Raw genomic sequence first — 14329 nt, 5'->3', positions numbered from 1 at the left:
GGGAATCCTACTGCCATGAACGAGAGGGTAATTGGTCTGTACAATGTTTAGGTTGGGGGGTAATGTCACATGCAGATAATGCCAAGATACAAGGTTTCCCAGCACAACATTGCCCCATAACACTACCTCCTCGGCTTCTCTTCTTCTTATCTCAATACCATTTCTTTCACAGGTAAGTAATGCACACACACTCGACTGTCCACAGGATGGAATACATAATTTATCAGACCAGACCATCTTCTTACGTTATCCAAACTCCATGGTCAGTTCTGATGGTCATGTACCCCTCATAGGTGATGCAGGCAGTGGCTGTATAACCTCTATATGCAACAAGCTGTGAGGCACTGTGTATTCTGATACCTTTAAATCAGACCAGTAAAATTATCAGTAATTTGGAGTTAAGTCACTCTTCTTTGGGATGGGACTAGATGGGCTAATCTTCTCCCTAGTTCACTGATTGTCATTCCTTACACACATACAATATATTTGAGCTCTGCGTTAGAGCAGGGAGACATGATATCCCTGCATTACCACTCTCCTTTCTGTAGACAGCAGGTGCTTGTGGTCTACAGTACGGCAGGGTGATAGAGTGGCTGAGGCGCAGATGCACGCACATGACGTCAGAGTCCCATCATAATGACTTCATCGTGCCGGGACTCTGAGGTCCTGTGTGTGTGCCGTCACTATGACATCTGCGCGTTGGTCCGCAAGGTCTAGATTAGGTAATATGTTTTTTTATTTTAAATAAAACTTGTGGTGTGATTGTGGGGGCATCATAAACAAAAGGGGACCCTCATACAGTGTAGGGGTTACTGTGGAGGACCCTGAAACTGTGTGTGTGTGGGCCCTCATACTTTGTAGAAACAACTGTGGCGTCTCTCAAAGTGTGGGGACCATTATACATTATTTGGGGGCTAATGTGGACACCATTATACAGTTTGTGGGCTAATGCAGGGGCTATTGTACAGTTTGGAGGCTAATGCAGGAGCCATTATACAGTTTGGGAGCCAATGTGAGGGCCATTATACAATATGGGAGCTAATGTGGGGCCATTATGCAGTTTGAGGGCTACTGTGGGGGTCATTAAACTTTTGAGGGGAGCATTGGGGATATCATACTATGTTTAGGGGAGCTGTGGGGATATACTGTATAGCGGAGCTGTGGGCCCATCGTACTGTGTATAGGGAGCCATTGGCCCCTCATACTGTGTATAGGGGAGTCATGAACCCATCATACTGTGTATAGCGGAGCTTTGGGCCCACCATGCTGTACATAGAAGAGCTTACATTGGGAGACTCACAGGACATTATTACATTTTAAGTGGACACTTAAAAAGCATTATTGTTATAGGGGCACTCAGAGTACAGTGATCATCAAAAGTGCACAAGGGGCTGTGAAGACCCGGGGTCTTTGGTGGGCGTAATACTACTCAAACAACACAGGGTGAGGGTAAAACTATGTGGCAATACTTTACCCAACCACCAAACGGACAATAAACACATAAAACATTCCCAGCAAGTATCCAAGATGGTGCAAAATTACACAGTCTCACCCTTCCGCTGGCCCGCCTGGGAATAGAACAGCTGAGACCTTGAGACTTCCAGGGCCAACTACCTCAACCAGTGCCCCCGCCCCCCCCCCCCCCCCCCGCTTTTGGCGGGCCCCCACAGAGAGGAGATAGCGGCAAGCTCAGGAAGCCAGCAGTCCATCGAGGTACAAGGCTAGGAGACCCAAGGGTCCTACCCTGGCCTCTCCGAGAGTTTTCATGAGGCCAGATGACTGGCTGGTCCCAATTTGGCTTCTCCGAATTTCTCCATGGGTTCCAGGCGACCGGAGGGTCCAACCTGGCAACCCCAAACAACATATCCATTGGGCCAGGTGACTTAATCTTCCCAACCTGGTCTCCCCAAATGTATCCATGGGTACTCTGATGGTCAATGGAGCAGATCCGTATCCTTCCGGTCAGGGCCGTATACCCTTAGGCCAGAATCATGTAGAATCTAAATCTGTGTCTCTCTGGATCGAGCCATGCTTCCAAGCTACTCTCCTAAAGAGTGTGACTGATCTTTGATTCTCTCTGTAAAGTCTGCCTGCTACAAAGGCAAATGTCCCTTAAAAATAGTTACAATTGTCCATTGAAGTACACATCCACAGGTCAAGGATTAGGGAGGGTATTATTCCAGGGGGCTCAGCTCTCATTGTGCATTTAATCAATTTACATAGTTGGTATAGTAGGGGGGGATTCTTTATATTAACATCTAGCTGGCTTTAGTACAATATGCAATTAGCATAGAAACAAACATCATTGTTTCACCTGGAGTCACTGTCCTTGATGAACAAAAGAAACACACATACATTCACAAGTCAACACAAACACAATAGTGTATTTCTCTTGGATTAACAAATCTAGATGTTTGGCTGATTAAGATAAGCTGGTTCATCACAGGTGCATTATTACTTTCTAGGGGCAAAATGTGGGCACTGTTTTCTAGGGAACATGCACAAGGCATTAATATTTTCTAGGGGGCACAAAGGAAGCATTATTACTATGAAAGGGGCACAGAGGTGGCATTATTATGTGGGACAGTAAGAGGAGCACTTATTTTGTGCCACACAGAAGGTGCAGTACCAGGGACACATACGGCAGCAGTTGTTAGAACCCTCCTGTTAGTTTTTTCTATCTTGTGTTTTGCGGTCACGTGACCATCTGCCTATATATTCCAGCTCCGCCCTTCTGGCTTTGCTGGACTACAGTGTTGTTTGACTGTCTTGCTAGCCTGGTGCTTCTGTGCCTATCTCTGTCAGTTCGCTTGGTCCTCTGGGACCTCTAGTACTTTTTGTCAGTTTGACTTTTGTGTTCTACAACAACTTCTGTTTAGGAGGTGTCCCATTTTTGTCCCAGTCCTTAGTTCTTTTAGGGACCCCTCCCTTAATTCTATAGGTCTTCGTTCAGACTAGCCGAGGACGATGGCGGGTCTGTTCACTAGGAACAGGCAGCCCGCTACATCGTAGGGATTCAGCTTAGTCTTACTTTAGGGACAGCTTTCCCCTATCTTTCCTTAGTTCTTGTTGCAGATCATAACAGTAAGTCCAGCCCAAAAAAAACTTAAAGGAAAGAAATTGGGAGATCAGAATGGTTTCCGTCCAGGAATTGGCTCAACGCTTGCAGGGATTGTCTCTGGAGGTGGCCGAGCTCCAGCAACGTGTGAGTAGCCATTCTGAAGCGCATTTTGTCGAACCCAAGGTAGGACTGCCTGATGTTTTTTGTGGTAAACAGCAAGATTTTTTTTCCTTTAAAAATGCTTGTTTGTTATATTCTCATTTGAGACCAAGATCCTCTGGGAATGAATCACAGCGCATTGGTTTTATGTCACTTTTTTTGCGCAAGGAACCACAGGGGTGGGCCTTTTCTCTCCAACCTAATGATCCGTGTTTAAGGTCTGTTGAGGATTTTTTTTCTGCTATGGGGCTATTATATGACGATCCTGATCGAATCTCATCTGCTGAATCAGAACTTAGACGTTTGAATCAGGGGTCAGATGATGTTGAAAATTATTGCACACACTTCAGGAGATGGGCCTCAGAAGTTAAATTGAATGATTCTGCGCTGCGATGTTTATTTCCTGCTGGTCTGAGTGAAAGGGTTAAGGATTTGCTAATTGCATTCCCTGCACCAGAGACACTGCAGGAAGCTATGCAGTTAGCTGTTCGTATAGACAGGAGACTGAGGTCCAGGATGAATGATGTAAAAACTCCTGTAACGTCAGGTCCTACTTCCCAGAAAAACTGCTCTGACAGCAGAGAACCAATGGAGGTGGGGGCAATGTCACTCTGCTCTCAGGAAAGAGACTGGAGATTCGCCGAAGGATTGTGTCTTTATTGTGGTAAAACTGACCATTTGATTAAGTATTGTGAGCGTCGTTTAAGTAAATAAGAAAAAAAGGTCAGTTACGCCCGTATAGCTTGTTTATGCTCTGCAGGAGTATTTCTTTCGGGGAGTACCACTCTGCAAGAAGATTTGATTGAATTTCAGGTATTTGTGGATTGTGGTTCAACATTTAATGTGATTGATAAAGGGTTTTTGGAAAACCTTAAATTGAAATCCAAACCTTTGTCATCACCTATTTCTGTGGTTGCAATTGATAACACTCCTTTGAAATGTATTACTCACAAGACTGCTGCATTTTCCCTCACTATCAATGGAGTTCACCAAGAAATTTTGGACTTGGTTGTTTTGGATAATTTGCCCTCTCCAGTTGTTCTAGGATTGCCTTGGTTAAAACTGCACAATCCTTTATTGGACTGGTCTACTAATGTGATTAAGTCTTGGAGTCCGAAGTGCTATGATAAATGTTGTAATGGTCGCATTGCGGCTGTGGTAAAAGGGGAATTACTTGTAACTATTCAAGATTTTTGGAGGTTTTTTTCGGAGGAGGAGTCGCAAGTTTTACCTCCTCATAGGTATTATGATTGCGCCATTGAGTTTGTTCCGGGTGCTACTCTTCCCAAAAGTCGCTTGTTTAATTTGACTATCCCTGAAAGAAAGGCTTTGGAGGAGTACATAGAGACTAGCCTGGCTGCTGGTCACATTAGACCTTCTAAGTTGCCGGTGGCAGTTGGATTCTTCTTTGTTAAAAAAAAGGACGGCGGTTTACGTCCATGTCTGGATTTTCGTGAAATTAATAAGATTACCGTACGCAATTCCTACCCATTGACATTAATTCCTGACTTGTTTAACCAGTTAGTGGGAGCCAAGTGGTTCTCCAAAATTGATCTCCGGGGGGCTTACAATTTGTTATGAGTGAAGGAGGGTGATGAATGGAAAACTGCTTTTAACACTCCGGTAGGTCATTTTGAGAATCTGGTGATGCCTTTTGGTCTTACCAATGCACCTGCATTTTTTCAGAACCTTATTAACGACGTCCTGAGACCTTTGATTGGTAAGAATGTGGTTGTGTATTTGGATGACATTTTGATTTATTCGCCAGATCTGGAGTCCCATTGGCAGAGTGTACGTGAAGTTTTGCAGTTATTGAGTGATAATTCACTCTTTGCTAAGCTGGAGAAATGTGAGTTCGCTGTGCAGAAAATTAGTTTTTTGGGCTACATTGTCTCCAGCGAGGGCTTTGAGATGGACCCTGTGTAGGTTCAGGCTGTGCAGGAATGGCCTAGGCCTATTGGTTTGAAATCTATACAGAGATTTTGGGGTTTTGCCAATTATTACAGGAAATTCATTAATTTTTTTTCTGTAATTGTTAAACCTCTAACCGATCTCACCAAGAAAGGTGCGAATACGGCCCAGTGGACTACTGAGGCCATTGAAGCGTTTGAGTATCTCAAGGAGAGGTTCAGTTCTGCCCCTATCCTTATGCAGCCTGATGAGACCAAGCCTTTTTTGGTCGAGGTCGATGCTTCATCGGTGGGGGTCGGAGCAGTTTTGTCTCAGGAGAACAAGGATGGAGTACATCCTTGTAACTTCTTTTCGAGGAAATTTTCAGAAACCGAAATGAATTATGATGTTGGAAATCGGGAGTTGCTGGCTATTAAACTTGCGTTTGAACATTGGCGTCATTTTTTGGAAAGCGCTAGATTTCCTATTCAGGTTTTCACAGATCATAAGAATTTGATCTATCTGGATGCTGCCAAGCGCTTGAACGCCCGTCAAGCTAGGTGGGCACTTTTTTTTTCTCGGTTTCATTTTTTTGTTACCTATATCCCTGGTACTAAGAATGTTAAAGCCAATGCTTTATCTCGCAGTTTCTCTCCTACGGTCGGTGCCGAGTAGGAGGAGAACATTTTACAGAAAGGAGTTGTGGTGGCGGCTTTGGACTCCGTTTTGGAGAATGGGATTCTGAAAGCTCAAGATGATGCTCCATCTAACACTCCCCATGGGAGGTTGTTCGTGCCTAGAGCCTTTAGGAGAGATTTGTTTGTGGAGGGTCATGAGTCTCGGTTGGTAGGTCATCCAGGAATTTCGGAAACTAAGAGACTTATCAGTCGCAGTTTTTGGTGGCCTGGATGGCAGAGGGAAGTCATCAAGTGGGTGCGTCAGTGTACTGTGTGTGCTAGGTCAAAGGCTTCACATACTCCTGCTGCGGGGTTGCTTTGCCCTCTGGAAGTTCCTAGTGCGCCTTGGACGCATCTCACAATGGATTTTATTACTGATCTTCCTGTGTCCGAGGGTTTTACTGTCATCTGGGTGGTCGTGGACCGTTTTAGTAAGATGTGTCACTTGGTTCCATTCATTAAGTTGCCCTGTGCCAAGACACTCGCTAATGCGTTTGTTAAGGAGATTGTCAAACTCCATGGCGTTCCCACAGATATTGTTTCTGATAGAGGACCTCAGTTTGTGGCTCGCTTTTGGCGTGCTTTTTGTGACAGGTTGGGAGTCCATTTGTCATTTTCGTCTGGTTATCATCCTGAGTCTAATGGACAGACTGAAAAAAAGAACCAGGATGTTGAACAGTTTTTGCGTTGTTTTGTGGCAGACAATCAAGAGGTGTGATCTGATTTTCTGCCTCTCGTAGAATTTGCTCTTAACAATCATACATCCCCCTCTGCTGGGTGTTCTCCTTTTTTTTGTTGTACTGGGAGACATCCGTCTTTTGGTTCGTTCTCCAAATTAGGGTCGGCGGTGCCGGAGGAGGAGAATTTTTCCTGTGATTTGGAGAGAGTTTGGACTAATGTACGTTGAAACCTTCAAGAGGCTAACAAGAAATCCAAGAAGTATTTTGGCAGGAAACGTAAAGAGGTTTTGTTTACTGTGGGTGACGTGGTTTGGTTGTCCTCGAAGAACCTGCGGTTGAGGATTCCCTCTAAAAAACTGGGTCCTAAGTTTGTGGGTCCATTTAAAGTGCTTCAGGTTGTTAACCCGTCTGCTGTTAGGTTGGATGTCCCTACTTCCTGGAAGATTAATCCTGTGTTTCATGTTTCCTTGTTGAATAAAGGCTGACGTTTCTGATAGGGACGCCCCTGTCACAGTTCCTCCTGTGGTGGAAGACGGCGAATTTGAGATTTCGCGTATCTTGAATTCTAGATGGCATAGATGGAGATTACAGTATCTTGTCTCCTGGAAGGGTTTCGGTCCCGAAGACAACTCCTGGGTAAGGATAGATGATGTCTCTGCTCCTAGGCTTGTTAAAGCTTTCCACAGGAGGTTTCCGGATAGGCCTGGTCCTGGAGGATCCGGAGGATCCTCATAAAAGAGGGGGTACTGTTAGAACCCTCCTGTTAGTTTTTTCTCTCTTGTGTTTTGCGGTCACGTGACCATCTGCCTATATATTCCAGCTCCGCCCTTCTGACTTTGCTGGACTACAGTGTTGTTTGACTATCTTGCTAGCCTGGTGCTTCTGTGCCTATCTCTGTCAGTTCGCTTGGTCCTCTGGGACCTCTAGTACTTTTTGTCAGTTTGTCTTTTGTGTTCTACAACAACTTCTGTTTAGGAGGTGTCCCATTTTTGTCCCAGTCCTTAGTTCTTTTAGGGACCCCTTCCTTAATTCTATAGGTCTTCGTTCAGACTAGCCGAGGACGAAGGCAGGTCTGTTCACTAGGAACAGGCAGCCCGCTACATCATAGGGATTCAGCTTAGTCTTACTGTAGGGACAGCTTTCCCCTATCTTTCCTTAGTTCTTGTTGCAGATCGTAACAGCAGCAGCTCAGCATTGGGGTGACAGCAGGATGAGGAGTTTGTGCAGGTTGCGAATAGATGGGGACGGTGCAGGAAATATGAGAAGCCTAATGTGTCTTTGTTATAATCTCTGCAGATGAGTTGTGGATGGAAGAAGTTGTCTTGTCGGTCTAGACCAGATGGAAAATATGGGAAAAATGAGTGGTGTTTGTCTTTGTGTATATTTTCAGTAACAGGCCGGTCATCTGCTGACATTCCCCTATACCCACAATTAGGGCTCACTCACACTGATGTATACTTCGGACGAGTGCCATCAGATTTTTTTATCGGATGGCTTTCGGACCAATGTTATTCAATGGGGCAGTGCTGATGATTTCACTCTGAAATCAGATGACATCTGAGTGCAATCTGATTTCGCAGACTCATATAATGGAAAAGATGGAGAAATTTTGTTCTCCATCTTCTCACAGTGCGCTATGATTCTCTCATCCGAGAGAATTGGAGCACACTGCTGATACTCTGACCAAACTCGGAAAAGTGTGTGATATGAGTGTCATTAGCATAATCGACTCAATTCTATCGGATGAGAGAATTTACGTTCGTGTGACACTGGCCTTATGGTGCGCCACCATGGTTGTAATCAGGGTTACTGGTAAGGGGCCCACTCAGATGTTTCGCCTCGTTCCCCCTGAGCTGAACCCCTAGCTACACATTCCCTTCTAGCATAAGTGGGTACTGGGGTAATAATGAAGGGCTGGGTTAGGTTCTGCTAAGAGATGACATCGGCTGGCACTAGGTCCCATAATTAGTACCGGTGAGATGCTTGTCAGAAACCTTTATTATATACACTGTAATAATGTGATAAATATGAAAAACACCTTTATTAAAATAAAAACTGCCCAAAAACAACCTTTTGAAGCCTTTTAATAAATCGGTAAAAAAAATCCAATGGTCTTACCGCTGAGCATCACATATATTATTAACATTTAAAGAAGTTGTCCACTACTTTATATGAACCCCCCAATGTATCCCCCGTGGCCCAGAAGTGTTTTTGTAAATACCTTGTGGTGCCTTTTCTGCCTCTGAGCAGCGCTATCTCTGGCCGCTCAGAGGCATCTCGTGATCCGTCAATGATGTCACGTCAAGTGAGGCATGACATCAGTGACGAGCTCCCCACGGTGGATGCTGGGCTGTGGGCGGGGTTACCCCGTGCGTCACACCCAGCATCCTTCGCGCTTTCCCAGTGAATGAGGAGAGGCAGAGTGCGCGGTGGATGCCGGGTGTGACGTGCTGGGTAACCTTACCCAAAACCCAGCATCTACCGGTGGAACACAGAAGTGAGTACCCCCTGCTGCAGCCGGAACTTGACGTGGCATCAGCGGATGTCAGAGCCGGCTGCAGCCGGGGGTCACGTGATGCCTGTGAGTGGCCAATGATAGCACCGCTCACAGGCAGAAAAGGCACCACAAGGTATTTAGAGAAACACTTATGGGCCCTGGGGGAATACACTGGGGGATCATATAAAGTAGTGGACAACCCCTTTAATACATTTCCCTGGTTAAAGATATGATCTCCTCTATTACAGTCCCTGATGTCCCTATAATATGGGTTTACTGTTCATTGTAGCCAGGATGGAGTGATCATCCATAGTTCTTGGGACCTCCACCCCCCCCCTTCTCTATCCCCACTATACAAATACATTATAGTTTGCATACCTGCTATTGAGCTTTTCCGTCACACTATGTTAAGAAATGTTTAGTTTTCTTTTTTTACTTGATTGTGCATTACTTTCTATTTGGTTGCACACGCCGTACTTGTTTTATACCATTTACACTGATTTGTGAACATTTACATGAGTTATGATATTTCACAATAAAACCAGCTCCTCACAATCCTGCTTTTTTAAAACCTTTAAAGGGTCAGTCCCATTTCAGACTTTCATGCTAGAAACGTGAATAACTCTGTCCAGAAGCCGACTGCTGGAGGTGTGATCACGAAAACATTCGAGAGCTCCTGAGCTTCTGCTCGCTGTTTCCATGACCTCTACATAACTGAATGGAAGATATGGAAACAGTATAGCTATTTCTGTAATGTGTGAGCCAATCAATAGAGAGAGAGAGAGAGAGAGAGAATATTTTCAATGTTTTCAATGAGGTTCGGGTTCTGGTTCAAGTTCAGGTACAGTTCTGGTACCTGAACCGAACTTTGGAATAAAGTTCGGGTCAGGTACAAGAACCAGAACTTCTACGGGTCTTCTCATCGCTAGTAAAGAGATTAGCAAGACACAGGTTGGTAGTTCAGAGCCAGGAAAAACTCCTCCTTTCTGACAGCATCCTGGTGGCTCATCTGTTTAGTAAGCCCGATACCACATTATTTCAAGTCTACTAATGAGGACAAACTATGACATCCAAGGTTATGGTGGGGTTAGGGCAGTTTTTGGTCTGGACACAAACTATGCTTTTTAAATCTATAGTAATTAATTTAAAAAAATGCAAAAAGGTTCACAAGACCCAGGTATAGCAGCCTCGTTGATAGTCCATGGCCATTGAACCAGAACCCCATGAACTTCCCTCTACCCAATGACATTCCCATCTACTCTTTTACATCGAGTCCCCATTTATGATGTGAGTTCTGAACCAGACCTGGCCACAGCCAACATCTGACTATAACAGCAGTGACCACAGCTTGCTCCAATCGCTGCTGTTTTACTATTTAAGTTCCTCTGTCAATAACTGACAACTCCTCCCAGAATTCCGCTCCCTCGATCACAGGATGCCAATGGGTTGGCATGGCAGCCAGGTTTTGTGAAAGCCTCCAAGGCTGCGTGCCCACAATCCTTAATGGCAGTGTTTTGGATGCACCTCACCTGCACTGTGTCCAAAACGCATTCTACAGTAGTAGCACAGTGGATGGGATTTATAGAAATGTGCTTCTAGTTGACACCGCGTAAACTGACCGGTGGCGCAGCTGTATGAGCCACAGCATGTCATTTTCTGTTGCGGAGATGCTAGAATATATTGGATGCAGTAACTCCGCATGTGTTCAATGAACACATGCGTTTTTACCTGCGTGATTGGATGCAGCAAAAATACGCTGCTTCCAAAGCAATGCTATAGCCTGATTGTGGGCACATACCTTAAGACTGCCAACTTAGTCGGCCTGTGAAGCACAACCTGTGGTTGGGCTTCATAGAACATAATTTTGATGATATATTGTGGACTATATACTGCAATACAGTAATTGGGTATCTCGGGTTCAAGTCCCCTAAGGGGACTAAAATGTAAAGTTTAAAGAAAAATCATTTAAAATTATGAAAAAATAAAATATCTAAAAAGTCATATCACTACCTTTTCCAATAAAAATATAAAATGAATAAGAATAAGAAGACAGTTCAATCTATCAAAATATAAAATAGATGAATCCGCATGGTAAGCGCCATGAGAAGTGAAAAATCTTAATGGCCAAAACTGCAGATTTTCAGACATCACACACCCCACTAAAAAACATTGTATGTACTCTAAAATGGTATCAATAAAAACAGCCTGCCATGTAAAACACAAGCTCCATCAATAGGTCCATGAGAGTAGAAAAAAAACAAAACTCACACCTCTCAGAAAATGGCGACACAGATCATATTTTTTTCTTACCACTTATATCCACTCATATAAAAAGTAAACTATACAAAGTTGGTATCACCATAATCAAATTGACCAAGAAAATCATGTTTTCACAATTTTATTACACAATAAAATGGCTAAATTGCATTTTTCAGCATTTCACTGCACTTAAATTGTTTTTCCAGTACATTTTAAGACAATATGAATGATGTCAAACAAAACTTAGAAGAAGGGGTGGTGAAAATAAAAGTGCAAAAAAAACAAAACTGGTGGTAATGGGAAATAGTTAAAAACTGTCTACAGAGGGTATACGTGGTGTACCCCAAGGTTCAGGTGCTGGGTTAGATAATATTCCCTTACAGCTTTCCCATGTCCTCCAAACCACCCGCCATTTCTTAATTCCACTCTTAATACAGTTTAAATAGGCCCCTTTTTGCTTTATAAATAGCCATAAAATCATTTTTATAAGTTGGACAGTGATATGCTAATTAGTGGATGACTAGTCATCGGGGTATTGGTTTCCCCCAGACTAATCATCCCATTAATGTTATTACACCCCTGTAGGTGTGAATAACATGATTTTCAAGAGTGTCGGCTCTTTTCAAATCTTGAAGCCGGATTCAATGAGCCACTGCACGACCTACAGCCCCCCTATACCACCACTGAAAACAAAAATCCCACCAATGTGAACATCATGTGCTTTTTAAGAAAAAAATAAAATACTTGAGCTTCATGGCTGAGTAGCTGCATGCAGCCTTACGTCACCAAGCACAATGCCAAGTGTCAGATGCAGTGGTGTAAAGCCGCCACCACTGGACTATGGAGCTGAGTAAACGTATTCTGTGGAGTGACAAATTACACTTCTTTATGTGTCATTTTGATAAATTGAGTGTTGGTCTGACAAATGTCAGAATGTTACCTGCCTGACTGCATTAGGCAAACCTTAAATTTGATATAGGAGGGATAATGCTATGGGCTTAACCTTTCATATAATTTTTTAATCCTTTCTATTGCAAGTACATCGGTTTGAGTCCCCCATTAAAACCCCCCATAAATCACTCAAAAAGCCCCTGTGAATTGCACAGTTCAGGCAACAGTAGTGCTTATATATACAAATATATATGCTGTGTACATACACTTTCTATTGTATCTTTACTCCACTCTTCCACTTATATAGAAATCATGCTGGCAGTGGAGGGAATGCTGGAGGTGAGAAATGACATCTTGCCTCTGGTGGTTCCTCAGCGGTGTGAGTGTATCAAGCTCTGATTGGCGAAGCAGCAATCCGGTGTACACAAATCTGCACAACACATGTGGATCTGAGTGCATCATGCCAAGAGCTAATGGAACGCTGACACTCTTCCCCTTGCCTAGAAGATGCTGGTACAGTCTAGTGGAAGGTAAAGTGAGGATGATAAAAAAAAAAAAAAAAATTCCTTGCTCCTGGTGCTGCCCCAATAGCCTGCTGCCCTAGGCACTGTACTTCCAGTGCCTAGTGGCAAATACGGCCATGGTGATTTCTCAGATGTGAAACAAGACCTGATTTCTGGCTAAAACATTTCCAACATTCTGAACATGAGAATGGCTTCTCCCCGGTGTGAATTCTCTGATGTTTAACAAGAGTTGATTTGTCTGTAAAACATTTCCAACATTCTGAACACGTAAATGGCTTCTCCCCTGTGTGAATTCTCTGATGTCTAACAAGAGTTGATTTGTGTGTAAAACATTTCCCACACTCTGAACACGGAAATGGCTTCTCTCCAGTGTGAGTTCTCTGATGTTTAGCAAGATCAAATTTCAGAGAACAACTTTTACCACACACTGAACATGAAAATGGCTTCTCTCCTGTGTGAATTTTCTGATGTCTTGCAAGAGTTGATTTCTCTGTAAAACATTTCCCACATAATGAACATGAAAATGGTTTCTCCCCGGTGTGAATTCTCTCATGTTTAACAAGATGTGAATTCTGATGAAAACATTTCCCACATTCTGAACATGAAAATGGCTTCTTTTTTGTGGGAGCTCTTTGATGTTCACCATCAATTCTGGTATATTTTTTTAATTTAACAGTCTGTGATGAATCAGTAGATACAACATCTTGAAAAGGATCAGATGATAGATCTTTGCTGTGAAGTGCTGGAGGTTGACGTGTATCTGGGATAATGGCATGCTCTTCATGTGTATTTGGTGTTATACCAAGATCATCTGCTATAACATCTGGGAATATCAAATATCCCTCTGCGCTCCTGGTGCAGTCATCTGCAAAAAATAAAATTTGTATTATTCAATAACACAGACTGGAAAATATATTTATTCTAAAATATGATTATATATATTTAATCTAATCTAATCTATATCTTTATAAATCTATCTCTGTCTCTCTAGATAGATAGACATTTTTCCATTTCATTTGAAAAAAAAAAAACTCATTTAGAAATTGATGGCAACAACATTTCTCAAAAAGTTGGGACAGGGTTAGCAAAAGGCTGGAAAATTGTGGTATAAATGAAAAACAGCTGAAGGGTTAATTTTCAACTAAGCTACGTGACTGTGTATAAAAAGTGCATGTTAGAGAGGCAGAGTCTCTCAGAAGCAAAGATGGTCGGATGTTCACCAATCTATGAACAACTGCGACTAAATACTGTGGAACAATGTTCGAAAAATGTTCCTCAATGTAAAATAAAGACATTGAGTATTCCACCATCTACAGTTCATAATATCATCAAAAGAGTTAGAGGTTCTGAAGAAATCCATATGCTCAAGGGACAAGGCTGACCGTCAACATTGGAAGCTCGTGATTTACGAGCCCTCAGGTGGCACTGCGTTAAAAACAGGCATAGTTCAGTCATACAAATCACTATATGGGCTCAGGAAAACTTCCAGAAATCATTGTCAGTCAACACAGTTTGCCTTGCAATCCACAAATACAAGTTAAAGCTCTATCATGCAAAGAAGAAGCCATATGTCAACACAATTCAGGAATGCTGTTGTCTTCTCTGGGTCAAAGCTCATTTAAAATGAAAAACTATTATGTGGTCAGATTAATCAAAATTTTACATTTTTTTTAATGAAAATCACAGATGTC

The 14329-nt window shown here is 43.0% G+C and overlaps 1 protein-coding gene across 1 annotated transcript in view; it reads right to left on the bottom strand.

The window, feature by feature from the left end:
* The window catches only part of LOC141272036 (uncharacterized), a 242984-nt gene that overhangs the window by 110069 nt on the left and 118586 nt on the right, over positions 1 to 14329 (bottom strand). The window contains exon 9 of the mRNA XM_073682326.1: positions 12820 to 13109. Within this exon, the coding sequence (XP_073538427.1) occupies positions 12820 to 13109 (290 nt within the window). The remainder of the gene's footprint in view (positions 1 to 12819; positions 13110 to 14329) is intronic.

The sequence above is a fragment of the Phyllobates terribilis genome, unplaced genomic scaffold (assembly GCF_046119375.1).
Source record: "Phyllobates terribilis strain yellow unplaced genomic scaffold, ASM4611937v1 Scaffold_5__5_contigs__length_657084704, whole genome shotgun sequence".
NCBI classification, from domain to species: Eukaryota; Metazoa; Chordata; class Amphibia; order Anura; family Dendrobatidae; genus Phyllobates; species Phyllobates terribilis.
The sequence above is the reverse complement of the archived record's forward strand: the minus strand, read 5'-3'. Positions and strand labels throughout refer to the sequence as shown.